We start from the raw sequence: 26,741 nt of genomic DNA, 5'->3' as shown, positions 1-26,741 counted from the left end.
CTATATACACATGCACCTATGTGCTGCTATATACACATGCACCTATGTGCTGCTATATACACATGCACCTATGTGCTGCTCTATACACATGCACCTATGTGCTGCTATATACACATGCACCTATGTGCTGCTATATACACATGCACCTATGTGCTGCTATATACACATGCACCTATGTGCTGCTATATACACATGCACCTATGTGCTGCTATATACACATGCACCTATGTGCTGCTCTATACACATGCACCTATGTGCTGCTATATACACATGCACCTATGTGCTGCTATATACACATGCACCTATGTGCTGCTCTATACACATGCACCTATGTGCTGCTATATACACATGCACCTATGTGCTGCTCTATACACATGCACCTATGTGCTGCTCTATACACATGCACCTATGTGCTGCTCTATACACATGCACCTATGTGCTGCTCTATACACATGCACCTATGTGCTGCTATATACACATGCACCTATGTGCTGCTATATACACATGCACCTATGTGCTGCTCTATACACATGCACCTATGTGCTGCTCTATACACATGCACCTATGTGCTGCTCTATACACATGCACCTATGTGCTGCTCTATACACATGCACCTATGTGCTGCTCTATACACATGCACCTATGTGCTGCTATATACACATGCACCTATGTGCTGCTCTATACACATGCACCTATGTGCTGCTCTATACACATGCACCTATGTGCTGCTATATACACATGCACCTATGTGCTGCTATATACACATGCACCTATGTGCTGCTATATACACATGCGCGTCTATGTACACATATATATGGGACCTTTATGTACAAAAACTAATTCTACCAGCGATAAGAGAATATTCCCAGGACCTTGGTCCAGCCGCCATGTTAGTAGCCTCCCACCAGCCTGAATCCCGGGGGTCACACGCTTGCGGGGTTATTCTCCTCCGTTCTGCATGTGGATGAGGTCACGGTGCACTTCCGTCGGCGACTAACAGGTGGCAGCACTCTCAGGCTGAGTCTCCCGGACTTGTCTTCTCTGTCGCCTCCTCTCATTGGTTCTGAAGTATCTATATAAGTAGCGGACTACTGGGCAAGCAGCTGCCAGACAAGACAGCAGCGCCACGTGTGCACGGTAGGGGGGCGGGGCGGTGACGTCACGGCGCCGCTGTTATCAGCTGTGTGCGGCGGCCACTCGGGGCTTATAATGACGGAGAATCAGCGCGCTAATTACTAATCATCAGTCCTCTAATGAGGAGGGGGAGGTGTCCGCTGTCTGCAGGGGCTGCACCGGCCGGGGATGGAGACGTGTGTTAGAAATTGTGTTCTCGCTGCTTCATAGCACAGGGTCAGGCCGGGAAACTGCTTGTATAGCAATTACCTCAATGTCAGCTGGCATGTCTGTCTGTAACTGCTGCAAAGCGACTGCGTAGATGCCATATGTAATGTGTATAGCTACAGCCTATGGAATGGTGGCAGCTTATATGTGTGTGTGCGTGTATATGTAGCGTTACTGTGTGCGTGTATATGTAGCGTTACTGGCGTGCATGTATATGTAGCGTTACTGGCGTGCGTGTATATGTAGCGTTACTGGCGTGCGTGTATATGTAGCGTTACTGGCGTGCGTGTATATGTAGCGTTACTGGCGTGCGTGTATATGTAGCGTTACTGGCGTGCGTGTATATGTAGCGTTACTGGCGTGCGTGTATATGTAGCGTTACTGGCGTGCGTGTATATGTAGTGTTACTGGTGTGTATATGTAGCGTTACTGGTGTGTATATGTAGCGTTACTGGTGTGCGTGTGTATATGTAGCGTTACTGGTGTGCGTGTGTATATGTAGCGTTACTGGTGTGCGTGTATATGTAGCGTTACTGGTGTGCGTGTATATGTAGCGTTACTGGTGTGCGTGTATATGTAGCGTTACTGGCGTGCGTGTATATGTAGCGTTACTGGCGTGCGTGTATATGTAGCGTTACTGGCGTGCGTGTATATGTAGCGTTACTGGCGTGCGTGTATATGTAGTGTTACTGGTGTGTATATGTAGCGTTACTGGTGTGTATATGTAGCGTTACTGGTGTGCGTGTGTATATGTAGCGTTACTGGTGTGCGTGTGTATATGTAGCGTTACTGGTGTGCGTGTGTATATGTAGCGTTACTGGTGTGTATATGTAGCGTTACTGGTGTGTATATGTAGCGTTACTGGTGTGCGTGTGTATATGTAGCGTTACTGGTGTGCGTGTGTATATGTAGCGTTACTGGTGTGCGTGTGTATATGTAGCGTTACTGGTGTGTATATGTAGCGTTACTGGTGTGTATATGTAGCGTTACTGGTGTGCGTGTGTATATGTAGCGTTACTGGTGTGCGTGTGTATATGTAGCGTTACTGGCGTGCGTGTATATGTAGTGTTACTGGTGTGTATATGTAGCGTTACTGGTGTGTATATGTAGCGTTACTGGTGTGTATATGTAGCGTTACTGGTGTGCGTGTGTATATGTAGCGTTACTGGTGTGCGTGTGTATATGTAGCGTTACTGGTGTGCGTGTGTATATGTAGCGTTACTGGTGTGCGTGTGTATATGTAGCGTTACTGGTGTGCGTGTGTATATGTAGCGTTACTGGTGTGCGTGTGTATATGTAGCGTTACTGGTGTGCGTGTGTATATGTAGCGTTACTGGTGTGCGTGTGTATATGTAGCGTTACTGGTGTGCGTGTGTATATGTAGCGTTACTGGTGTGCGTGTGTATATGTAGCGTTACTGGTGTGCGTGTGTATATGTAGCGTTACTGGTGTGCGTGTGTATATGTAGCGTTACTGGTGTGCGTGTGTATATGTAGCGTTACTGGTGTGCGTGTGTATATGTAGCGTTACTGGTGTGCGTGTGTATATGTAGCGTTACTGGTGTGCGTGTGTATATGTAGCGTTACTGGTGTGCGTGTGTATATGTAGCGTTACTGGTGTGCGTGTGTATATGTAGCGTTACTGGTGTGCGTGTGTATATGTAGCGTTACTGGTGTGCGTGTGTATATGTAGCGTTACTGGTGTGCGTGTGTATATGTAGCGTTACTGGTGTGCGTGTGTATATGTAGCGTTACTGGTGTGCGCGTGTATATGTAGCGTTACTGGTGTGCGTGTATATGTAGCGTTACTGGTGTGCGTGTGTATATGTAGCGTTACTGGTGTGCGTGTATATGTAGCGTTACTGGTGTGCGTGTGTATATGTAGCGTTACTGGTGTGCGTGTATATGTAGCGTTACTGGTGTGTGCGTGTATATGTAGCGTTACTGGTGTGCGTGTATATGTAGCGTTACTGGTGTGCGTGTGTATATGTAGCGTTACTGGTGTGTGCGTGTATATGTAGCGTTACTGGTGTGTGCGTGTATATGTAGCGTTACTGGTGTGTGCGTGTATATGTAGCGTTACTGGTGTGTGCGTGTATATGTAGCGTTACTGGTGTGGGCGTGTATATGTAGCGTTACTGGTGTGCGTGTGTATATGTAGCGTTACTGGTGTGCGTGTGTATATGTAGCGTTACTGGTGTGCGCGTGTATATGTAGCGTTACTGGTGTGCGCGTGTATATGTAGCGTTACTGGTGTGCGTGTGTATATGTAGCGTTACTGGTGTGCGTGTGTATATGTAGCGTTACTGGTGTGCGTGTGTATATGTAGCGTTACTGGTGTGCGTGTGTATATGTAGCGTTACTGGTGTGTGCGTGTATATGTAGCGTTACTGGTGTGCGTGTGTATATGTAGCGTTACTGGTGTGCGCGTGTATATGTAGCGTTACTGGTGTGCGTGTGTATATGTAGCGTTACTGGTGTGTGCGTGTATATGTAGCGTTACTGGTGTGCGTGTGTATATGTAGCGTTACTGGTGTGCGCGTGTATATGTAGCGTTACTGGTGTGTGCGTGTATATGTAGCGTTACTGGTGTGTGCGTGTATATGTAGCGTTACTGGTGTGTGCGTGTATATGTAGCGTTACTGGTGTGCGCGTGTATATGTAGCGTTACTGGTGTGCGTGTGTATATGTAGCGTTACTGGTGTGCGTGTGTATATGTAGCGTTACTGGTGTGCGCGTGTATATGTAGCGTTACTGGTGTGCGTGTGTATATGTAGCGTTACTGGTGTGCGTGTGTATATGTAGCGTTACTGGTGTGCGTGTGTATATGTAGCGTTACTGGTGTGCGTGTGTATATGTAGCGTTACTGGTGTGCGTGTGTATATGTAGCGTTACTGGTGTGCGTGTGTATATGTAGCGTTACTGGTGTGCGTGTGTATATGTAGCGTTACTGGTGTGCGTGTGTATATGTAGCGTTACTGGTGTGCGTGTGTATATGTAGCGTTGTTGGTGTGCGTGTGTATATGTAGCGTTGTTGGTGTGCGTGTGTATATGTAGCGTTACTGGTGTGCGTGTGTATATGTAGCGTTACTGGTGTGCGTGTGTATATGTAGCGTTACTGGTGTGCGTGTGTATATGTAGCGTTACTGGTGTGCGTGTGTATATGTAGCGTTACTGGTGTGCGTGTGTATATGTAGCGTTACTGGTGTGCGTGTGTATATGTAGCGTTGTGTGTATGTGTGTATCATGTAATTATGGGCAGCCTAGATCTCCACAGTATGTGTAATGTGTTTCTATATTACACATATACACTATATGGATACAAGCTGCCTGTAATATATTGACACCAGTAATGTATGTATATTATTACATGTCTATCCCTCATACATGCACACACCTGTCTATAGTGCATGTGGCAGCACAGTGTATGTCTGATACGTGGCGCACTAAGGTGTATGTGGACATTGAATATATCAGCCGTTCCTCCGGTCACACCCCATACCTCATCTATATAATTTTCGCTTGTATTTAATATTCATATATTCACCTCAGTGTGTGGACGGTGGTTGTTTGCTCTCTTCTTTGTTAGTGGGTGCTGTTTTTCTTTCTGGAGCTGATGCTTGGGAGGTACTGTAGTTATTGCGCCCTCCTCCTATCAGCCTAACATTGTTCGTACCCCCATCCTGTCACATCGCTGCCTCTGCCCGTCCTGGGAGAATGTGCTGCTCTCCCTTAGGACGCAGTCAGTCTGCTGTATAAATGGGAGCACAATGCACGGACTGGCCGGCGGCTCACACGAGCCGAGCGTGATGGCTGCGTAGAAGTGCATGAAGCGGTCACGCAGAGATCGGGATAGCGGCTGGCCAGTCCATGCATTGTGGTCTAATCTGACTGCACCCGTAGGGTGTGAAAAGCCAGTGAGTCTTTGGGGTAACAGTCCTTATGACCTCCTGTTGGAGAAGACACAGCAGAGGGGAGTCGGCGTGGTCGGCTCCATCAACCACTTTCATGCTGCGGTCAATTGTGACCAGGGCTGGTAAGGAGTTTGACAGAAGATCGGTTTGTGATTACAAGTAACCAATGGTCGCTATGGCAACATAAGCCTAACACTGGTCTCTGCTTCTAGATCAAAGCCTAATGGACCATGTCCAAGGCGTAATCTTAGGCTGCCTGCCAGTATAAAGCCTCACCCAGATGTCTGTGATGGCCGTGCTGGTCACAGGTCTTCTGACCCGAGTGTGACGGCCTCATAGGAATATAAGTAATGCAGTGCATCATATGTGGGATCAACGGGTCATGTATTCGAGTCCCTTGTGAGACTAGCCGGACAGGCGGGTCCTGACAGCTTCTCCCTGCCCGCTGCGACAGGAGGCAGGGACCGTGAGCCAGCGTCGATTGGGCATCACGTGTCCTTCCACCGCATTACAACCCGGGACCACGAGTGCCGACACGGGAGGAGATAAAGGTTTGTTTTTTTTATCCAGGCCAAACATTGTTTGACAAGGGGTTGTCATAGTAGTGGACAGCCCCTTTAAGCAGAGTTTTTGCTGTAAATACAGTAGTGTTGGCAAGAAAAAAAGCTCTAAAAGCCGTGCTTCCTGAGGAGTTTTTTTTTTTTTATAGTGTACTCGTTGCTCGGGTGGTCTCTGAGTACCGTATTTGTAACTGCTCGGAGATTGTTTTCATGGCCTCAGCAGCATGATTTACAGTCACTAGCCAGCTTGAATACATGTGGGGATTCCCTAGCAACCAGGCAACCCCCACATGTACTCAGCCTGGCTAGTAACAAATACTCGGAGACCACTGGAGTGTTCTCGGGAAAACCCGAGCAACGAGTGTACTCGCTCATCACTAGTCTTTTGCCCATTTATTTGAATGAGTGAAAAACACTGGAAAAAAAACCTCAAAAAATTGACCTGCTGGAGACTTGAAAATGCTTCACATCTGCAAAGAAAAGAGACACGTGCATAAGATTTCTGAAGTCTGTCACTTTGCTGCTATTGTAAAACGACACAACATTTGAACTTGCCCGAAGGACTTCCTAGAATTGTGCACTTTTTTTTTTCCCAGGCGGATTCTGACTCCAACTGCCTAAGAAACCTATTAACATTAAAAGAGAGAATAAATAAACCTAAGCATTTGTGTGTAAAAACGACTCGCTGTACACATGTTCAGGCTTTTGAACGTTTCTTAACTACTTAACAACTTGGTGTTTTTAGAAACCTTAAGTGACTGGTCCATTCTTCTGATGGTTTCTGCTGGTTGGATGTTCTGTACTTTACAATACAAGCCAGTGAGAAAACCCTCCAAAAGAACTGCAGAGGGATAACTGTTAGAAAAAAAACCCTCAAAAAATGGCTAAAAATTACACAATGGACACTTAAAGGGAAAAAAAAATAACTCCTTAACCCCTTAATGACCGCTAATGTCTTTTTACTGATCTGAGATATGAGACTAGCATCCCCATACAGGGGACAATCCTGCAGCTGTCGGCTGTACACTATAACTGACAACTTGCTGCATCAACCACAATCGGTGTTGGCACAGACCATGGCCATTTAACCTCTTAGATGCTGCTGTCAATATTGACTACATATGAATGGGTAACAGTGTGGGGGCTTCTTTAACCACATCGGCACCCTGAGATCGTGATCGTGTGGTCCTGATATTTGCCATCACAATTCGCGACCAAATAGCGGCCTTAGAGTCTGCAAAAGTTAGCGACATTTAGGTGGTAAAAATACTTTTTCATTCCTGTTAAACTACTTTGTAATTCCTGAAAATCACCTGAAGGGTTAATAAACTACCTGATAGCAGTTTTCAGTATGTCAGGGGGTGTTGGTTTTTAAAATGGTCTCCCTTTTGGGGGGTTTCCAATATTCTCTAGCACCCCCAAAGTCACTTCAAACCTGGATAGGTCCCTAAAAAATAATTTCCAGTTCACCACCTAACGACACCATGGAGGACGTCCTTGTCCTCAGTGGGACAGGAACAGCGAGCGGTTAAAAGGACCCTCCCCTTACCACCCACCAGTGTTTTTCCTGTCCCACTGGGGATAGGAACGCAAGTGTCCTCGGACAGTTCTGTGCAGATGGTGAGGATCGGGGGGCCGTGCCTTCCCCTTCCCACCGCAAGATCTGCGGCAGATACCTGCGATGGGGGGTCCCTCGGCCAGCCCCAGCGTTGGCGCTGCTCCTCAGATCGGCTCCGCTTCCTCCTTGGGGGCTCTCAGACCGGGCGCCATGCTGCTGAAAATCGTTTCCCAGCGGGGCCAGTAGTCCCGCCGCGTCATCTCCAGGCTCCAGTGTCTGCTGGGTGGCAGAATTCAGTGGCGGCCTCATGGAGAGGCCCTTTGACAGCATGGTCACGCCACACGGGGTGTGGTCGAGGATGAGCAGGATCAACCAGGTAAAGAGCGCATATAAGGAGGGAGGGTGCTGTATGTACCGCCAGCCATCCTGAAATTAAGGAGCACCCGGTCAGTGTGCTCTTTTTCAATTGAAGAAACAGCCAGGGACCAGAGCAGAGCCAGGGGCACTTGAGTAGGCTTCTCACACAAAGCCATACCACAATGCCATTCTAATCCCATATACCAGGGGTCCCCAACTCCAGGCCTCGAGGGCCGCGAACAGCGCAGGTTTTCAGGATTTCTTTAGTATTGCATCGGTGGTAATGTGATCATCTGCACAGGTGATGATTCCAACCCCTGTGCAATACTAAGGAAATCCTGAAAACCTGCACTGTTGGCGGCCCTCGAGGCCTGGAGTTGGGACCACTGCCCTATATATTCAGAGGTAATACCGAAATCAGTGTTTTTAGGGAGAGCCTTCCACCCCATCAGCAGAAAAGAAGAATTCTGGGAAAAGTAAATGTCCCATTTGCACCGCTAAATTGCCAGAAAACTGTCGGAAACCGCTCTGTAAATCCTGTACATTTAAGATTCTTGGGGAAGAGCAGACATCACTTATGACCAGCATGAGGTCAATAAGACAGGAGGTCCAGGCTTCCATCTCGAGCCTGAATCTCCCTCATACCAGCCAAATGGAACCGCAGAGATTGCGAAAAAGGCTTAGGGGAATCCAGCCCTTCGGATGATATTTCGGAAAATTCGGATCAGGATGAAAAGGAAGATTCTATAGGAAGAGGGAAAAGAGATCTCTTTTCAGCAGCAGACACAGATGAGCTCCTGCATGCAGTACGGAACACTATGCAGTTGCAGGACACCCCGGAAGAAGTCTCTATACGGGATGAAATGTTTGGCGGCCTGCATTCCCAGCTCACTAGAGTTTTCCCAGTTAATAACCACATCCGGTCCATGATCCTAGAGGTGTGGCAGGAGGCAGAAAAGAGGCTAGTAGTGCTGAGGGACTTTAGGCTCCAATTGCCTTTCAACCCAGAGGATATAAAAACTTGAGATGAAGTACCCAAGATAGGCGTGCCATTGGACAAAGTGGCAAAGACGGCGATCCCGTTCGAGGACTCTTCTGGACTGATGGAACCAATGGATCGTAAGGCAGATGGACTACTAAGGAGAACCTGGGAGTCTTCAGCAGCGATAATTCGGGCCAACATTGCAGCAACCTCTGTAGCTCGGTCCATGCATTTATGGATGGATGATTTGAAGGAACATCTCAAAGCAAAAACTTCCAGAGATGTCATACTTAAGTCTCTGCCTTTGTTAAAGCTGCAGAGTCTGTGCGATTCGCAGCCAGGAGCGAGTCATTATCTAATGCAGCCAGAAGAGCAATCTGGCTAAAGAATTGGTCAGGGGATATTCAGTCAAAAAACAAACTGTGCAAACCCATTCTCAGGGGGTAAAGTGTTTGGGCCAATTTTAGATGACATAATAGAAAAGGCCTCAGATAAGAAAAAAGGGTTCCCTGAGGAGTATACGGGAAAGTACCAGCCCTTTCATAGATCCCGTCCAGGTCAAAAAACAGACTACAGAGGGAAAGGGAAGAGGGGGAGGTGGAACTATCCCAAAGGGGGGTGGGAAGAGTAGATACTCCATCTTCCCAGGTCTGGGCTCAGGAAAATTCAATAAATGACGCCATCAGTGTGAGGTCGGTTAAAGGAGTTTCTAGGGGGTTGGCAGAAAATATCTCAGAATCCTTGGATTCTTCATACAATTGGCCAGGGTTACAAACTAGGGTTCACCAGCCTACCCCCAGAGAGGTTCATGGTAACCAAATCCCATCCTCTACTAGACTCCCCTATGTGGACAGACATCCAGGAGCTACTAAAAATGGATGCAGTCGTTCCAGTTCCCGCTCCAGAGAGAAATAAGGGTCATTACTCGAGTCTCTTTTCAATAAAGAAACCATCAGGAGACTCCCGATTTTATCATAAATCTCAAACCCCTGGACAAGTAGACAAAACACAAGAGATTCAAAATGGAATCCATAAAATCCACTATACCCCTGATAGACAAGGACATGGTGATGTGCACTTTAGATTTGAAGAGTGCATACAACCATGTCCCAATCCACACTTCCTATCAGAAATATTTAAAGGGACTGTCACCCCCTCCAGCCGTTAAACTAAAAGAGCCTCCTTGTGCAGCAGTTAATGCCAAAATAAAGGGTTTTATAATTTTGCCAAAATAACTTTCTTTAGACAGGGAGGCAGGTCTTAACCCCCCCCTGCTGGAAACTCCACACTGCTGTCACTCAAATCTTCTTCGGCGCCAGTCTTGCAGACTGCGCCTGTGCGGCCACCCAGCTAGTGAATCCCAGCCCCGCACTGTGCATAATGCATAACACACTGCAGGGCTGGGATTCACCAGCTGGGTGGTCGCACAGGCGCAGTCTGCAAGACTGCATGTGAGGTCAGACGGCCAGAGCTCACTGCGCCTGCCCCAGCAAGTACTAAACAGCGCAGGCGCCGAAGAAGATTTGAGTGACTGCAGTGTGGTGTTTGCAGCAGGGGGGTTAAGACCTGCCTCCCTGTCGAAAGAAGGGTATTTTGGCGAAATTATAAAACGCTTTATTTTGGCAATAACTGCACCAAAAACTAAAAGAGCCACCTTTGTTAGAATGCAGCATTACTGCTGCACAAGGTGGCTTTTATTTTATAACGGCTGGAGGGGGTGACAGTCCCTTTAAGATTCGCCCTGATAAACCAGGAGATAATCCATAATTTTCAATTCCAGTGCCTCCCCTTCGGCGTTGCTTCAGCCCCCAGAATTTTTACCAAGCTGATGCTAGAAGTGGTGGCTTACTTAAGAAGCCACGGTATAGCCATAGTACCATATTTGGATGACTTTTTAGTAGTGGCGAGATCCGAGAAACAACTCTGGATCGACTGCCACTTCACAATCTCCATGCAGCAGGAGCTAGGGTGGATCATAAATTGGGAGAAATCAAATTTGGTCCCACAATCCAGAATAAAATTTTTGGGAGTCATATTAGATTCCCACATCAGAACATCTTTTTACCTGAAGGAAGACAAACCACAATAATCGAAAATGTCCGCCGGTTAAGAAAAAATTTGTCCTCTAGAAGAGAAGCAGTGAGGATTCTGAGACAGAAGGCAGAGTTCCTTGGACAAGAAGGTGACTTTCTCTTTGTGAAAAAAGCTCTAAATTGGTGGCCCATCCCAGGAAACCTGAAGTAGGTGTATCATGGGTTCTGTCCCTGTATCACCATTACCACAGACGCCAGTCAGTTTGGATGGGGAGGACATATTGAAGGAAAATACTACCAAGATCAATGGAATCCAGAGATGAAGTCCAGGTCATCAAATTTCAGAGAACTATATGCAATATGGAAAGTTCTTTACCAGGCTCGATCAGAGGCAAACATGTGAAATTACTGTCCGACATGTAACAGCAGTGGCGTTTCTAAAACACCAGGGAGGCCCAAGGCACCCATCATTACAGCATCTGGCAAACGAGATTTTCAGGTGGGCAGAAAACTGTCAAATCTGTCTCTGCACTACACCTGGAAGGAGACAAGAACCAGGTGGCAGATTTCTTGAGCAGGACACTGTTGAATCCCACGGAGTGGGAATTGAATGGGGAAGTGTTCAACATGTTGTGCCGACGGTGGGGAGTACCGCAAGTGGATCTCTTTGCCACCAGGACAAATGCAAAAGCCAGAACCTTTTTTTCACTAAATCCCCTAGATGGGGCTGCAGGGGTCGGCGTTCTATCACAACATTGGGGAGAAGGGCTCCTGTACGCCTTCCCACCCCTCCCACTGATTTCAAGAACACTCAGAAAGATACGGGATGACGGAAGCACAGTAATCTTGGTACCTTTTTGGCCAAGGAGAAGCTGGTTCTCTTCTAAACAGAATGGCAGTAAGAGGCCTATTCGGTTACCAAAGAGACAGGACCTTCTGCACCAAGGTCCGTTGCTCCACAAAAATCCAGACTCACTGCAACTATCTGCTTGGATCCTGCATGCCAGACCCTAAGATCTAGATGCCTGTCGGAAGAGGTAATCGCCACACACAAGCAAGCAGAAAGCTGGTGACTTCGGCAATCTACAATTAAATTTGGAGGCGATTTTGTACCTTTTCAGGAGGAGCTCCAGTAGACACTTCAAGTCCGGACATTCCCAGAATCCTTGACTATAGTTTTATAGGTGGGGTTGTTACGGACACTGCGATAATAAATATGTACTTTGTTTTGTTTGTTTTTTTTATTTAAATAAATGTATTTATAGGAAGAATTTTTATTTTTTATTACTATAACATTACCCCGGGGGGAGGGGCGGCATCATGCTATAGTGTAAGATCGCTGATCTGAAACTTTGCTGTGCACTGTCAGATCAGCGATCTGACATGCACTTCTCCAGGCTTCCCGGCACCTGCTCTGAGCAGGCCCAGTGAAGCCACCTCCCTGCAGGACCCGGATGCCGCGGCTATCTTGGATCCGGGCCTGCGAGGAGGAGGAGGTAAGAGACCCTCGCAGCAACGCGATCACATCGTGTTGCTCTGGGGGTCTCAGGGAAGCCCGCAGGGAAGCCCCCTCCTTGCGCGATGCTTCCCTATACCGCCGGAACACCGCGATCATGTTTGATCGCGGTGTGCCGGAGGCGGTCCGTGACCGCTCCTGGCACATAGTGCCGGATGTCAGCTGCGATAGTCAGCTGACACTCGGCCACGCTCCCCCCCCATGAGCGCGGCCGATCGCTATGACGTACTATCCCATCGGTGGTCATACGGGCCCACCCCGTCATGTCAGAAAGGGGTTAAATATGATCACACCACAATCCCAGCTTGTATTTTGGTACAGATGTGGCTAGGAGCATAGCGGGCACGTGCACATCTTTTGACATTTTTAAATTAAACGTTTTTTCGGAAATGCGTTTTAAAACTTTGCGTTCGCATAGGTAAAATATTATCAAAGATACTCTTGTGACATATCTGGTGAAAGCCCGTACAGTTCTGAGTAGAATAGTGTTTATTTTGTTTCTCTATCTTTTTTTCTAGCCTGAGTTATGTGGAGAAATGTAAAGACAGGCAACACCGAAATTCACACTTTTTCCGAACTTTGAAAATCAATTTAAAAAAAAATTATCTAGAATTTTTATTTCTTCACATTTTGCATTCTGACACTATTACCAAATAACAAAATCTCAAAAGAATTAAAAATGTAGAGGTAAAAATCATTGGTTCACTTGACATGGAATGACCCATTCCCTTTAATTTAAAATTGGTTATATGCATTTTTCAGAAAATACTACATCAAACTCATTGTGCAAATGTAGCCTAAAGGCAGGGACTGAGAATCCACTAAACGTGAAGAAAATAGAAAACCAGTTTCTGCATTTCATACTTTCCTCTTGACTTACAATTTTTGTAGTAAAGAGAGGACAAAAAAATCACCAAACACAGAGGCCATCCTAATAACCTTTGCAACTGGGCCACTGGCTGTGACCGGATGCTATATGAAGGGTGACCTTTTTGGGATATCTGTTAAATTTGCACATAATACAAGTATGCTTCAAAATGTGTAGCAGCAAATATTCACTATGCCTGGAGCTAACCGAATAGGGAGTTCCTGTTTGAGCAAATATTCTGTATAAAGGAAAGTTGTGCAACTTTTTCCTATACTGTGCATCAATTTCCTCACAATATTCAAGATCTCTGCTTGCTGTGGTTTTATGTGAAAAGCACTGTTAATCTGCAGGTTAATACCGTCCTGAACCTGCCTGGTGCTGGCACTTAAAGCCCCGCTGCCAGGAGAAAATGAAATAACCCCCCCATCCATTCATAAGGGTGGCACCGGTGCGGGTTCCGTTATCTTGCAGGTACACAAGCTGTACACCTGTGAGCACAATGTGACCTGGACATATTTTTAAAAGGTGAGTTCCTATGTAATGATATCAAGCAAAAAGAACCCTTTTTTTTTTTTGAGGGTGCAGTTGGGGCCACTTGTGTGGATGCTGAGGGGAAGGGTATTCTTGTTACTATTTCAATCCTGATGAAGGGCTTCTGACTTCTGGACTCTGCTGAGTCTATGCTCATATACTGAGATAAGCTTCCTAGAAGTTGCTAGTATGGATCCTATCTAATGTATACACCAGATATCGGCCCACCTGTCCTGATTAGAGGTGAAGGTCATATGTTGGAATTTTTTAACTTGGTTCGGTCAGATTAGAAGCCTGGATGGCAGGCGGTGGCCCCTAACCCTGAGTTGATCACTTGCCCAGGATTGAAGCAAGCCCCCATTGTAGCCTTCGATGACTTTGCATCCTCTAAGTAAGGCCGGGGTCACACTTGCGAGTGTAATGCAAGTCTCTCGCATCAATACCCGGCACTCTGGACTGGAGTGTTTGGCTGCATGTATTTTTATGTAGCTGAACGCTCCGGTCCTGAGTGCCGATGGCAGTGTCTGGTTTTGAGGCGAGAGTCTCCTGCAAGTTTCTCGCATTACACTTGCAAGTGTGACCCTGGCCTAAAGTTGAGTACCGTAACTCTACTGTGAAGACCAGTTACTACAGAGGATCAGACCAGAGCTGCGTGACTCAAATTGCTCTTCTCTAGTGCCCGCTTTTTATATTGTGCTGCCACCATCTGCAGGAAGGTCCTTGTGACAACCAGGATGACCATCCGATTCCTCCTGTAGTAATTGTGACTATTTATACGTGGTCAAAATTGTATGTATCCCTCGTTTAATGACAGAAAAACCCACAATCGTCAGAGAAATAACTTGAATCTGACAAAAGTAATAAGAAATAAAAGACTTATGAAAATGAACAAATGAAAGTCAGACGTTGCTTTTCAACCATTCTTCCACAGAATTAAAAAAACAAACAAAAAAAAACACATGAAATAGGCCTGAACTGAAATGATGGTGCCCCTGAAAATAATGTGACAGAAGGGATATGTTGAATCAAGGAGTGTCCACTAACTAGCATCGCAGGTGTTTATAATCTTGGAATCAGTGAGTGGGCCTGTATATAGGGCTACAGATACTCGCTGTGGTGTTTGGTGACATGGTGTGTATCACACTCAACATGGACCAGAGGAAGCAAAGGAAAGCGTTGTCTCAGGACATTAGAAAGAAAATTATAGACAAACATGTTAAAGGTAAACGTTATAAGACCATCTCCAAACAGCTTGATGTTCCTGTGACTACAGTTACACATATATTGAGAAATTTAAGATCCATGGGACTGTAGCCAACCTCCCTGGATGTGGCCGCAGGAGGAAAACTGATGACAAATCAGAGACGGATAACATAAAAGGTATCAAAAGAGCCCAGAAAAACTTCTAAACATATTAAAGGTGAACTTCAAACTCAAGGAACATCAGTGTCAAATCGCACCATCCGTCGTTGTATGAGCCAAAGTGGACTTCATGTGAAAAAGGAAAACCGGTCACAGGAGCGCAGGATAGAGGACAGACACCAGTTTGGGTTGAACCACAATGTGGTTCAACGGCATACGCCGTCTTAAAGGTGGACTTCATGCGAGACGACCAAGGAGGACATAATTGTTGAATAAAGAAAAAAAATTTATAAAAAAAGCCAGGTTGGAATTTGCCAAACTGTTGACAGCCGCAAAGCTTCTGGGAGAATGTCCTATGGACAGATGAGACAAAAATGGAACTTTTTGATAAGGCACATCAGCTCTATGTTCAGACGGAAAAATGAAGCATATCAAGAAGGAACACTGTCCCTACTGTGAAACATGGAGGAAGCTCTGTTATATTCTGGGGCTGCTTTGCTGCATCTGGCACATGGTGCCCAGAATCTGTGCAGGGTACAATGAAATCTCAAGACCATCAAGGGATTTTAGAGAGACATGTGCTGCAAAGTGTCAGAAAGCTTGGTCTCAGTCGCAGGTCATGGGTCTTGCAACAGGATAATGACCCAAAACACACAGCTAAAAACACCCAAGAATGGCTAAGAGGAAAACATTGGACTACTCTGAGCATCTTAGAAAAGAGCTGAAACATGCCGTCTGGAAAAGGCAACCTTCAATCGCGAGACAACTGGAGCAGTTTGCTCTTGAGGAGTGGGCCAAAATACCTGTCGAGAGGTGCAGAAGTCTTTGACAGTTACAGCAATTGTTTGATTACCTCAAAAGGTTGTGCAACAAAATATTAAGTCAAGGGTACCATCATTTCTGTCCATGCCTATTTCATGAGTTTTATTTATTTTCTTTTTCTTTTTTAATTCTGTGGAAGCATGGTTGAAATGCAATGGCTGACTCTCAATTGTTCATTTTCATTGATTTTTTTTTTTTTAAATACTTTTGTCGGATTCAAGTTTTCTGTGACAATTGTGGGTTTTTGTCATTAAACGAGGGATACCAAAAATCTTTGACCACGTGTTTCTATTGTGTAATCACTATAGCTAATGCCCCTCCGCTCTACTGTTGCTACTTCTGGTGCCCCATTTTCTAATTTCCTAAATATCCACTCCATAGGTATGCTGAGATGAGCATGAACTATGCCGCCACTGGTGCCAGATGGACCAATGAATATGGTGCTGTATCCATCCTGGGGTAGAGAATGACATGAGCTGTGTGGTTTAGACTTTCCATGTCCCTCTCCTTGACTATGCAGAGGACAATTTGGGCTGGAGGAGAAAGGGGCACAAATTGCTAATAAGAGTGGAACGGCAGACGTGCCAAGGTCTAGGGACTATGGTTAAGAAATGTATAGCCACGTTCACTTTGGGAAATGAAGGTCTACATCCACCAGTAGGTCTAAGGAAGTAGCTTTTATCATCTCCTTTCCCTGACCATGAGAACAATAAAAATACAAAATATAGCAATCACAAAAATCCAATAACTTATTTTATTACTCTTTACAATTCTGACCCTGTCTGTACAGACAATATCCGGCATTAGTTTGACTCCAATGAACAATTCAAACACAAAGCTGCATGAGCTGGTCAGCAGCCAAAGTCCATGTGTGCACAGAAGTGTGTGACATAACTGACAAGAACTACATTTATAAAATGTGATAAGCTAGCCTAATGTGTGCTTGGGTCACACATTGAAGTGTGCTCTGGCAATGCATCTGACCTTCTCGGTAGTGCATTCTGGAGAACTGGTGCAAAGTCTTGGCAGAATGGAGAACACGGGTAGGCAGACACGAGGAATGAGATGGAGAGCTTTGTTGGTGAGAGGATAAGTTTATATTGTAATCTGTAGCAGATTGGCAACCAGTGTAAAGCAATGTTCACACGTTGCGGATTTTGCCGCAGATCCGCAGCGTTGCGGATTTTGCCGCGGATCCGCAGCGTTGCGGATCTGCAGCAGTTTTCCATGTGATTTTACAGTACCATGTAAACCTATGGAAAACCAAATCTGCTGTGCGCATGCTGCGGAAAAAAAGCGCAGAAACGTAGCGTTGTATTTTCCGCAGCATGTCAATTCTTTGTGAGGATCTGCAGCATTTCTGCACCCATTGACTTCCATTATGTCAGGCCAATCCGCAGCAAAACCGCAGGTTTAAAGGGCACCTATCACCCCCAAAATCGAAGGCGAGCTAAGCCCACCAGCATCAGGGGCTTATCTACAGCATTCTGTAATGCTGTAGATAAGCCCCCGATGTATCCTGAAAGATGAGAAAAAGAGGTTAGATTATACTCACCCAGGGGCGGTCCAGTACGATGGGCGTCGCGGTCCGGCGCCTCCTATCTTCATCAGATGATGTCCTCTTCTTGTCTTCACACTGAGGCTCCTGCTCAGGCGTACTTTATCTGCCCTGTTGAGGGCAAAGCAAAGTACTGCAGTGCGCAGGCGCCGGGAAAGGTCAGAGGCCCGGCACTTGCGCACTGCAGTACTTTGCTCTGCCCTCAACAGGGCAGACAAAGTACGTCTGCGCCGGAGCCACAGCGTGAAGACCAGAAGAGGATGTCATCTGATGAAGATGGGAGGCACCGGACCGCGACGCCCATCGTACCGGACCGCCCCTGGGTGAGTATAATCTAACCTCTTTTTCTCATCTTTTAGGATACATCGGGGGCTTATCTACAGCATTCCAGGATGCTGTAGATAAGCCCCTGATGCTGGTGGGCTTAGCTCACCTTCGATTTTGGGGGTGACAGGTTCCCTTTAAAAAAATAAATAAATAAAAATCTGCTGTTTTGCTGCGGAGTTGGGTGCGAGAAATGCTGCAGATCGGGAGGGGGAAGTGTGTGGGCAGAGACTGTGTACGGAGTAGATGTGCATGTCTGTGCAGGTGTTTGTGTGTCTGCGGGAATCGCATGGCTGTGCGGCGATCGCTGGGGTCTGCAGGGATTGCGGGGCTGTCTGGGCGGGGGTGTGCGGGTCTGTATATAGGCAGGCATCGTTCGATGGGACTACTAGTCCCATCCGGTTATGCCTGCTACAGTGACAGGTAGCCGGATGATGGGACAGTATAGTCTCTTCATCCGGCTACTGTGTACAAAAAACAAATGCACACATACAACATACAGTACATACAGAGCATATAACACAGTAGTATATACATACAGTGCATACAAAAGGGCAGCCTTGCAGCGCTGGAGTCCTGAGTTCTAATCCCACCTTGGACAACATCTGCAAGGAGTTTGTATGTTCTCCCCATGTTTGTGTGGGTTTCCTCCGGGTTCTCTGGTTTCCTCCCTCATGCCAAAGACATACTGATACGGAATTTAGATTGTGAGCCCCATTGGGGACAGCGGTGATGTGTGCAAAACTGTAAAGCACTGCGGAATGTTAGCGCTATATAAAAATAGATTATTAATACGGTGCATGCAACATACGGTGCATAAAACATACGCATTTTTTGTTCAAGAAGATCTTTATTAAGCTTTCAAAACTGCGCAAAAACGCACCTGCGTTTTCTGCCAAGAGGTGCGGATTTAGTGGCGCAAAATCTGCAACGTATGCACATACCCTAATAACTGGCACAGGATGGAGGATTGGAGAAACGGGTTGACAGAAATTAAAACCTGGCTGTTGCATTCAGGATAAGTTGAAACGAGGATAGTTAGGGTAAGCAGACCAATTGGGGTAGTAGCGAGTTAGCATAATCAAGATGAGACTCAATCATATAGACCGCATATGGCATTTAGTCTCAATGGTGGCCATCATTATATCTGGTCTTGATGTATAGTGATCAGCTGCTAGTCTTGAGACCGGTTTTTCCTGGAGACACTCCATCGTATCATCTTCATGTGAAGGGTACGATACCCTACTCATAGTACTTGTTTACCACTGCATTGTAGGCCCTTAGTGGTGCAGGTGATGGAGAGAACCCCGCTCATGCCTGATTCTAGGCATGGATTTTTTTCTTCACATAAAAATCCTAGTCTGAATTAGGAGCCTTCCTCCATGGGCTCTCAGCTGCTATCAAGCATCTGGTTTCTAGGATAGTGTCGGGAGGTGCCTGATGAAGGTGGCAGAAGGCCCACCCAGTCTTGCCCCTTAAATGCCATGGTCACTGTTCAACATGGTATCGAAGGGGTTAAATTTCTGCGATCAATAAACATCCAGCATCCACTGGGTATGCAGCAAACATGGCATGTGGAGACACAAAAGAGAATAGTAAAACCAAAAACACTCAGTTTGAAAAAATGTTGCAGTAATCCGCAAGTGCTAGTAAAAGATGTAAAAAACAGGGTATTTGGTTGATACGTTTTTTGCAAAAAATGTATACTAAGCTGCTCTACCAATCTTCACGGTATACCCTTATCAGAGCAGTCCTAACTAATGTATGCAATCCCTATCTGATGTATTTAAAAACCTGATCATCTGTATATAACCTGTGTGAACAGGGTTCAGAGAGGAAAAATCCATGTGTGCATACAGGGTAGAACAGCTTTTGTGCAGACTTGTTCACTGTGCAAGTAGCCCATGTGTTCCTGTTTCCATAATTGTTCTCTTGTGTCTACAAGACTGGGGAGTTCCACCACTCCTCTTGGGCTAGCTGCACAAAAGCTGTTCTACCCTGTATGCACACATGGATTTTTCCTCTCTGAACCCTGTTCACACAGGTTATATACAGATGATCAGGTTTTTAACTACATCAGATAGGGATTGCATACATTAGTTAGGACTGCTCTGATAAGGGTATACCGTGAAGATTGGTAGAGCAGCTTAGTATACATTTTTTGCAAAAAACGTATCAACCAAATACCCTGTTTTTTACATCTTTTACTAGCACTTGCGGATTACTGCAACATTTTTTCAAACTGAGTGTTTTTGGTTTTACTATTCTCTTTTGTGTCTTCAGGTTTCTTGGTGGTGTGTGAACATGTTCTTACAGACTTGTTCACTGTGCAAGTAGCCCATGTGTTCGTTTCCTGTAAACATAGCATGTGAGTCTGATCCATGTAAATCTTCCTGACTTCTGCTGTACATATACAGTGGGTGTTGGGAGAAATGGGTGAATGCTTAGCAGGTCAAGGTGCTGTTGAGCCATGATCCTCTCTTGCATAGACAGCGGTTATTGGGTCTGCCGAACTTGGTGGCAGGCCATTGTCTACCAGATGGGTTTGTATGGATGAAGTATTATACCTACTGGTGCCTTTCACCTTCATCCTTGGCTATACAGTTTTCACTGGTAGTCCATTTTCTTCATTATTTTCTCTATTGCTCACTACTAGTCTAGCAACATAAGGTGTTGGAACACCTTCTACCTGATTTGGGCTCAAAGGGAAGCTTTTGGCTTCATTGTACTCTCAATTTTTTTTATGCATAGTGGTCTTGTAAAGACAAGTTCATCCTTACTTTATCTGGCCAATCTTTCCTCTGCTTCCAGGAAATCACTGTTTGAATCAATATGCATGTGAGGTTGAGGTGCTCTGGGCTTTACAAAGCACTTCCTAAGCCTTTTTCTCCTGCTCTATTCAGTGCCAAGTGTTACCTTCTGCTTGACTGACAGCCCATTTGGTATGACTTCAAGCAACAAAGTTGTCCGCTAAGCAGGGGGAGGCACTATACTGGGACTAGAGCCTTGGAAAAGTGCTCCGTCACATCCAAAGCACTTCAGCCTCATTGGCATATTGACTTAAATGGCAGCTTCTCGCTAACAAAAGAGGCCTGGCTAGCTAACGGTGTGATACATGCATAAATAAAGACTTTGAGGTTGAAATCCTGCGGATTCCCCATATTGACTCCCCTCCCAACAGACCTATCCATTAAAGTAAATGGCTGCCCACTCTCCCCAGTCGCACAAGCTCGCTGCCTCGGGGTAATCCTTGACACTGATCTCTCCTTCAACCAACATATCCAAGCCCTTTCCACTTCCTGCAGACTTCAACTCAAAAATATTTAATGGATCCTTACATTCCTCAACCAAAAATCTGCAAAAACCCTAGTCCATGCCTTCATCTCCTGCCTTGACTACTGTAACCTGCCCTGTGGCCTCCCCTCGAACACTCTCGCACCCCTTCAATCTATTCTAAACTCTGCTGCCTGACTAATCCACCTGTGCCCCCGCTATTCCCCGGCCTCTCCCCTCTGTCAATCGCTTCACTGGCTCCCCATTACCCAGCGACTCCAGTTCAAAACCCTAACCATGACAAAGCTATCCACAACCTGTCTCCTCCACACATCTGTGACCTCGTCTCCCTTTTACGTGTACTGAGAATTTTTCCATGGGTAATATATAGTTGCAAATCGGTTGGGTAAGAGTGATGGCAATAACCTAATTCTCCTTGGCGTACGCTGTTTGATCCATATCTAAGCTACTTGTGGTGGTTCGGATTTTACCAGACAAGTTCGGTGGACACGTTTATCTTCACTTATGCCTTTGCCCTTGGGGCTACTAGTGGAGTAGCATTTTACATGGTATGACTGGTGTATAACCATTAGTGATGAACGAGTGTACTCGTTGCTCGGGTTTTCCCGAGCACACTCTGGTGATCTCCGAGTATTTCTGACTGCTCGGAGATTGTTTCCATCGCCTCAGCTGAATGATTTACGGCTACTAGCCAGCTTGATTACATGTGGGGATTCCCAAGCAACCAGGCAACCCCCACATGTTATCAAGCAGGCTAGTAGCCGTAAATCATTCAGCTGCGGCGATGAAAACGAAATCTCTGAGCAGTCATAAATACTCGCTCATCACGAATAACCATCAGTCATGAGATGTGAAAACCATATGTAGCTGGATTGCTATATTGCTCTGACCCACGTGTGCGGCACAAATGCAGATGTACCACATGTGGTGCGCGTCACTTCTTACCCGCCGTACATGTAGCCAAAACTCTGCACTTAGAGATGTGTGACAAGTGAATTAATGATATTGCATACATTAGAGCCATTACACTTCGGGTACATGCCACCAATGTAAATGATGGCGGCAGCGCAATCTGGTAACCGGTCAAAAAAGTTGCTTCATTTAGTAATGAATTTAAGGCATTGATGGGGGGATAGAGGGTCTCTGAATAATCCTTTTAATGGCTGTGCTATATTTACCGTACTTGGATTTTCCTCAGAGAGTAAAATGTAAACCATGTTGGGAATGTGGGCTGTAGCCTGCAGCCAGGACACTGTTTCTGCTTTCTTTTGTGAGCAATGACTACGAAGGTGTGGACTAGTCATAGATGACATTACTGTTTGTTATCGTCTAGGATTTTGCCATCGCACTAGGATGGAGAAGAGGATCCTGGAAGGCTTCGCAGCAGAATTCTTCATCAGGGCGCTGCTCCTGGGCATATTTCTGTAAGTCACTGGATGTCATGATTTGGGCAGTCTAGTGGTTGGATGGAGATGGTAAGGGATCCCTTACCATCTCCATCCAAACTGCAGATTTTCTGCAGAAAATAATTGCTGCTTGATCTATCGATTGTCTCTCAATTTAAATCAGCACGGTATGTGTCTGCTGCGATTATCCATTTTCATTCCGGTTTACACCAGGTGATGTGCAGCCTAAAACTGATGAGCAAAGATGTAAACTAACAAGCGTTTGATTGGTGGACACTTATTTTATATTCTTGTCATTGATTAGGAACCAATGTTTGACCCATTAGAGTTTTGATCCGTAGAATATTCCAAAAATGTCTGGATGCTGGTTCCACCTCTGGGATCTCAATGTATCCAAAGAATGGGCTACCAGGAAACGAGGTTGGGCACTCTCAACACTCTCAATTCTCTTGGATGAATGTTTGTGAAATTTCCAGAGCAACCTTGATCCTGCATCTGTAACGAATAAAACGTGTGATAAAAACAATGAGCAAATACCCTGCTGTAAAATAAATACTGTCAAATAAGTACCTCATGTTATCTTCATATATTAAAATTTGCATCAAGAAAATATAAAAGCCATGCTACTGTGTCAAGGTATACCTGATCAGGATGGTCCTTACCTCTAGTATCTCACATCTATGCCACTATGCCTGCACCCCTCAAAATAGACTAGGGGTGAAGAGCCAGAGCAGGACTTGGACCCAACTGTTTTGAATCTGCCTCTGGAAAGCTAAACAAACAAGGTGTACAGCCCAATGGGGAGTGGTTCCTCCCCAAAATGTGTTCAGTACAAGAAACTGAAGCGCAAACGAAAACAAGGAACTAAAGCAAAATGGAAAAATTGGGCTGGCACACCGATTTTCGTAGAAGTGAAATGTGTAGCATCACATTCACACTGTGGCCGTTAACAAACACAACCTAGGATAAAAATAAGAATTGGTGACCCTGCAGTAGGCACATAAGAAATGTAGTAGCACATCTGCCACAAATGGTCTGCTCTGCCTGCAGCCACCACAATGGGATCTCATCACCTGCAGCATATGCATTGAAGACAACTGACCATCACCCCTCTGAGCTTGTTGGCCATCGGTACCAAAACATGGGTGTGGTTTTTTTTTTTTTATGTAATTTTTAACTCTTAAATGAGTGAACCACAATGCACAAGAAAAGGAATAATACTTTATGTATGTAAACGCAACCAGCAATAGTGTGGTGCCCAAATGTCTTATGCAGCCAATCACAATAAATATAGTACAATGGCACCAAATCGACGAAGGAACTGCTGTGGGTAACGTGTCAGAGATGGGGACTTCTCAGGTACCACAATGTCAGTCACAGGTACTGTTTATGCAAGGTTCTAGCGGCTTCTCTGCCAGTGTGACTTTTTTTCAGTTAGTTCAGGCCATTTTCCGTATAATTGGCAGGATACCCACTAATCACCACACATCTTATCTGACATGGAGGCAAAAATAATAAAAACTGTACACAAAATGATGAATAGTCTTTTATCCTCTTAACTATTAATTATTTACTATGCTTTACTAACCGGTCGTCTTGCATGAATTGCTGCCATTGTATATTTATAGTGATGCATTGAGAAATCTGTCTTTGGCTATGTGCACACCCTGCAGATTTTTCCGGACTGATTTTTGGTAAATCCGCACTGCGGATTTACGGCAGAATTTCCATGGATTTTCCTCGTTTTTGTGTGGATTTCACCTGCGGATTCCTATTATGGAGCAGGTGTAAACCGCTGCGGAATCCGCACAAAGAATTGACATGCTGCGGAATAAACAATGCTACGTTTCCGCATGGTTTTTTCCGCAGCGTGTGCACTGCGCATTTTGTTTTCCATAGGTATACATGGTACTATAAACGCATGGAAAACTGCTGCGAATCTGCAGCGGTCAATCCGCTGCAGATCCGCAGCATGTGCATACCCTAAATCTTCCACGCTTTTTTAATGTTTGTTTTTAATCTTGGGTCTTGTTCCCCTATTAATGAGTAAAGAGATTTACCCTATAAAGATGCACATTTTACCTCCAAAAATGTGGAGAAAAATGGGGGTGCGTCTTGTAGTCCGGATGTAGCGGCTCTGGCTGAGGTGGGGTAGCGGCATTGGTGAACGGGTCACAGGAGGCTGGAACCAGCGGCTGCGGCTTACTCATGTTCCTACTGCTAAAGAGAAATGAATATTCACTGCATTCCCCAGCCATGGGTGTGGAGGGCAATGAATATTTATTTCTCTTTATTAGTGTCTTGGTATGATTGGCCCCCAACCCTGGTCCTGGAATGCATGGCCCCATCCTTGTATATGGCCCCATCAGAGAAAAAAATAAATAAAAAATTACACTTTACACTTGCCTTCCTAGCGCTCCCTCTCAGCATCTTGTTCAGATGCCAGCAGCTGCTTTATGCTTGTAGGCAACACATGGCAGGAACGTCATGCGCCGCTCACAAGCAGAGAACAGCTGCCAGAATACTCACTGCTCTGCACGCCGGGACTGTGCGCACAGAGCAGTGAGTATTCATTGCTCTTCAGTAGCGCGCACAGAGCCAGCCGATGGCTTCCTGCTACTGCCGGCGGTCATGTGTGCTGCTAATTAAGAGAAATGAATATTCTCCTCTCTCCACGCCCAAAGGTGAATATTCATTTCTCTTTAGTTGCGGCACACCTGACCTCCCGGCAGCAGGAAGCCAGCGGCTGACACTGTGCGCTCTACTGAAGAGCAATGAATACTCACTTCTCTCAGCGCACAGTCCCGGCGTACAGAGCAGTGAGTATTCTGGCAGCTGTGCTCTGCTTGTGAGCAGCGCATGGCAGGAACACTGGAACAAGATGCTGCGAGGGAGTGCCAGGAATGGAAGTGTAAAAATTTTTGTTTGTTTTCGGAGGGGGGCATGCATTTCAGGATGGGGGTGAGGGCCAATTATAAGGCTGGGGCCATGCATACCAAGCCTGGGATTGGGGCCAATCATACTAAAATAGGGATGGGGCCCATGCATACTAAGACACTATGGGGAAGGGGGAGCCCTGCATACTAGGATGAGATGGGGTCCCTGTATACCAGGATAGGGATGAGGCCATGCATACTAGGATGGGGATGAGGGGAACCATTCCTACAAGGATGGGGATGAGGGGACCATATTTACCAGGATAGGGGATATTAAATACATTGACCATGGTTTTTTTTTTTTCTCCCCCCCCTAATTTCCTCCTCTAAAACTTAGGTGTGTCTTATGGTCTCTTATAGTCCAAAAAATACAGTATTATGATTTTTGTCTATTTTTATAACCTTTAAAGAAGCACTCCGGGAAATTGATTAACTGGCATTGTCACAAAAGGATAATGTTATATCTATCCTTTTCTGCGACATTAATGCCAATTATCCCCACCATGAAGGTAGTCTGGTGCAGTAAACATGATATACATATATATATATAGTGGGGGTTCTATGTTTGTTTCTTTTTTCTTTTCACGGTCACTATGACACCATGTCACCATGACATCACAGAACAAAAAAGTTGCTTGTAAATGTAGTCAGCCCTTGTCTTTTTCCAGGAGTATGGAAATGGCCATCAATGGCTGAGCTTTAAAGGGAATCTGTGACAAGGTTTTTGCTGCTCCATCTGAGAGCAGTATGATTTGGGAGCAGAGGCCCTGCTTCCTGCGATGTCACTTGCCTTACTGGGTGCTGCACTCTGGATTAAAAATTAGTTTTTCTCTGCTGCAGATGTAGCGGCTCTCTGAATGCTGAGCTGTATAACCCCGCCCACACCACTGATTAGCTGCATTCTGCCTATGCACAGTGTACATAAAGCCAGTCACAGGTGGGGGGCGTGGCTGGGCTACCTGGAAGCAGGGCAATTAGTCATCTAGTGATCATCCCCTGATTAAAAACATTTTATGAAATCTGCACTTAGCAGTCCAGTTAATGACACTTGTAGAATCGGGGTCTCAGTCCCTACTTTATTCCTGGTCTCAGCTTAGTGGGATTGATCCCCTTAATTCTTCTAGAATTGCTATAAATGCCATTCACATCTATGTGAAACATGTAAATAGCTCGTCCAGTCTCGGCTTTTTCGGAGTCTGACCACATGTACATGAACCCTTTTTCAGAGAGATCACCATACTGTCCATTTGCTGCGCTAGGGCTTGGGGACCTTATTAGAGGGGGACAGTCCATCTCCTTGAACCAGAACAAAGTTTGTTCCAGTTCTGGGGGACGAGAGCAGTCCTTATGGACCACCATTTATGGCCTCCATGTAATATT

General features: G+C 45.7%; 1 protein-coding gene across 1 annotated transcript in view; it reads left to right on the top strand.

The window, feature by feature from the left end:
• Positions 1–1,108: 1,108 nt before the first annotated feature.
• The window catches only part of PLPP5 (phospholipid phosphatase 5), a 45,858-nt gene continuing 20,225 nt past the window's right edge, over positions 1,109–26,741 (top strand). The window contains exons 1-2 of the mRNA XM_069766879.1: positions 1,109–1,137; positions 22,353–22,443. Of these exons, the coding sequence (XP_069622980.1) occupies positions 22,373–22,443 (71 nt within the window). The 5' untranslated portion in view covers positions 1,109–1,137; positions 22,353–22,372. The remainder of the gene's footprint in view (positions 1,138–22,352; positions 22,444–26,741) is intronic.

This window comes from Ranitomeya imitator, chromosome 4, assembly GCF_032444005.1.
Source record: "Ranitomeya imitator isolate aRanImi1 chromosome 4, aRanImi1.pri, whole genome shotgun sequence".
Lineage (NCBI taxonomy): Eukaryota > Metazoa > Chordata > Amphibia > Anura > Dendrobatidae > Ranitomeya > Ranitomeya imitator.
This window is presented reverse-complemented; position numbering and strand designations above follow the sequence as displayed.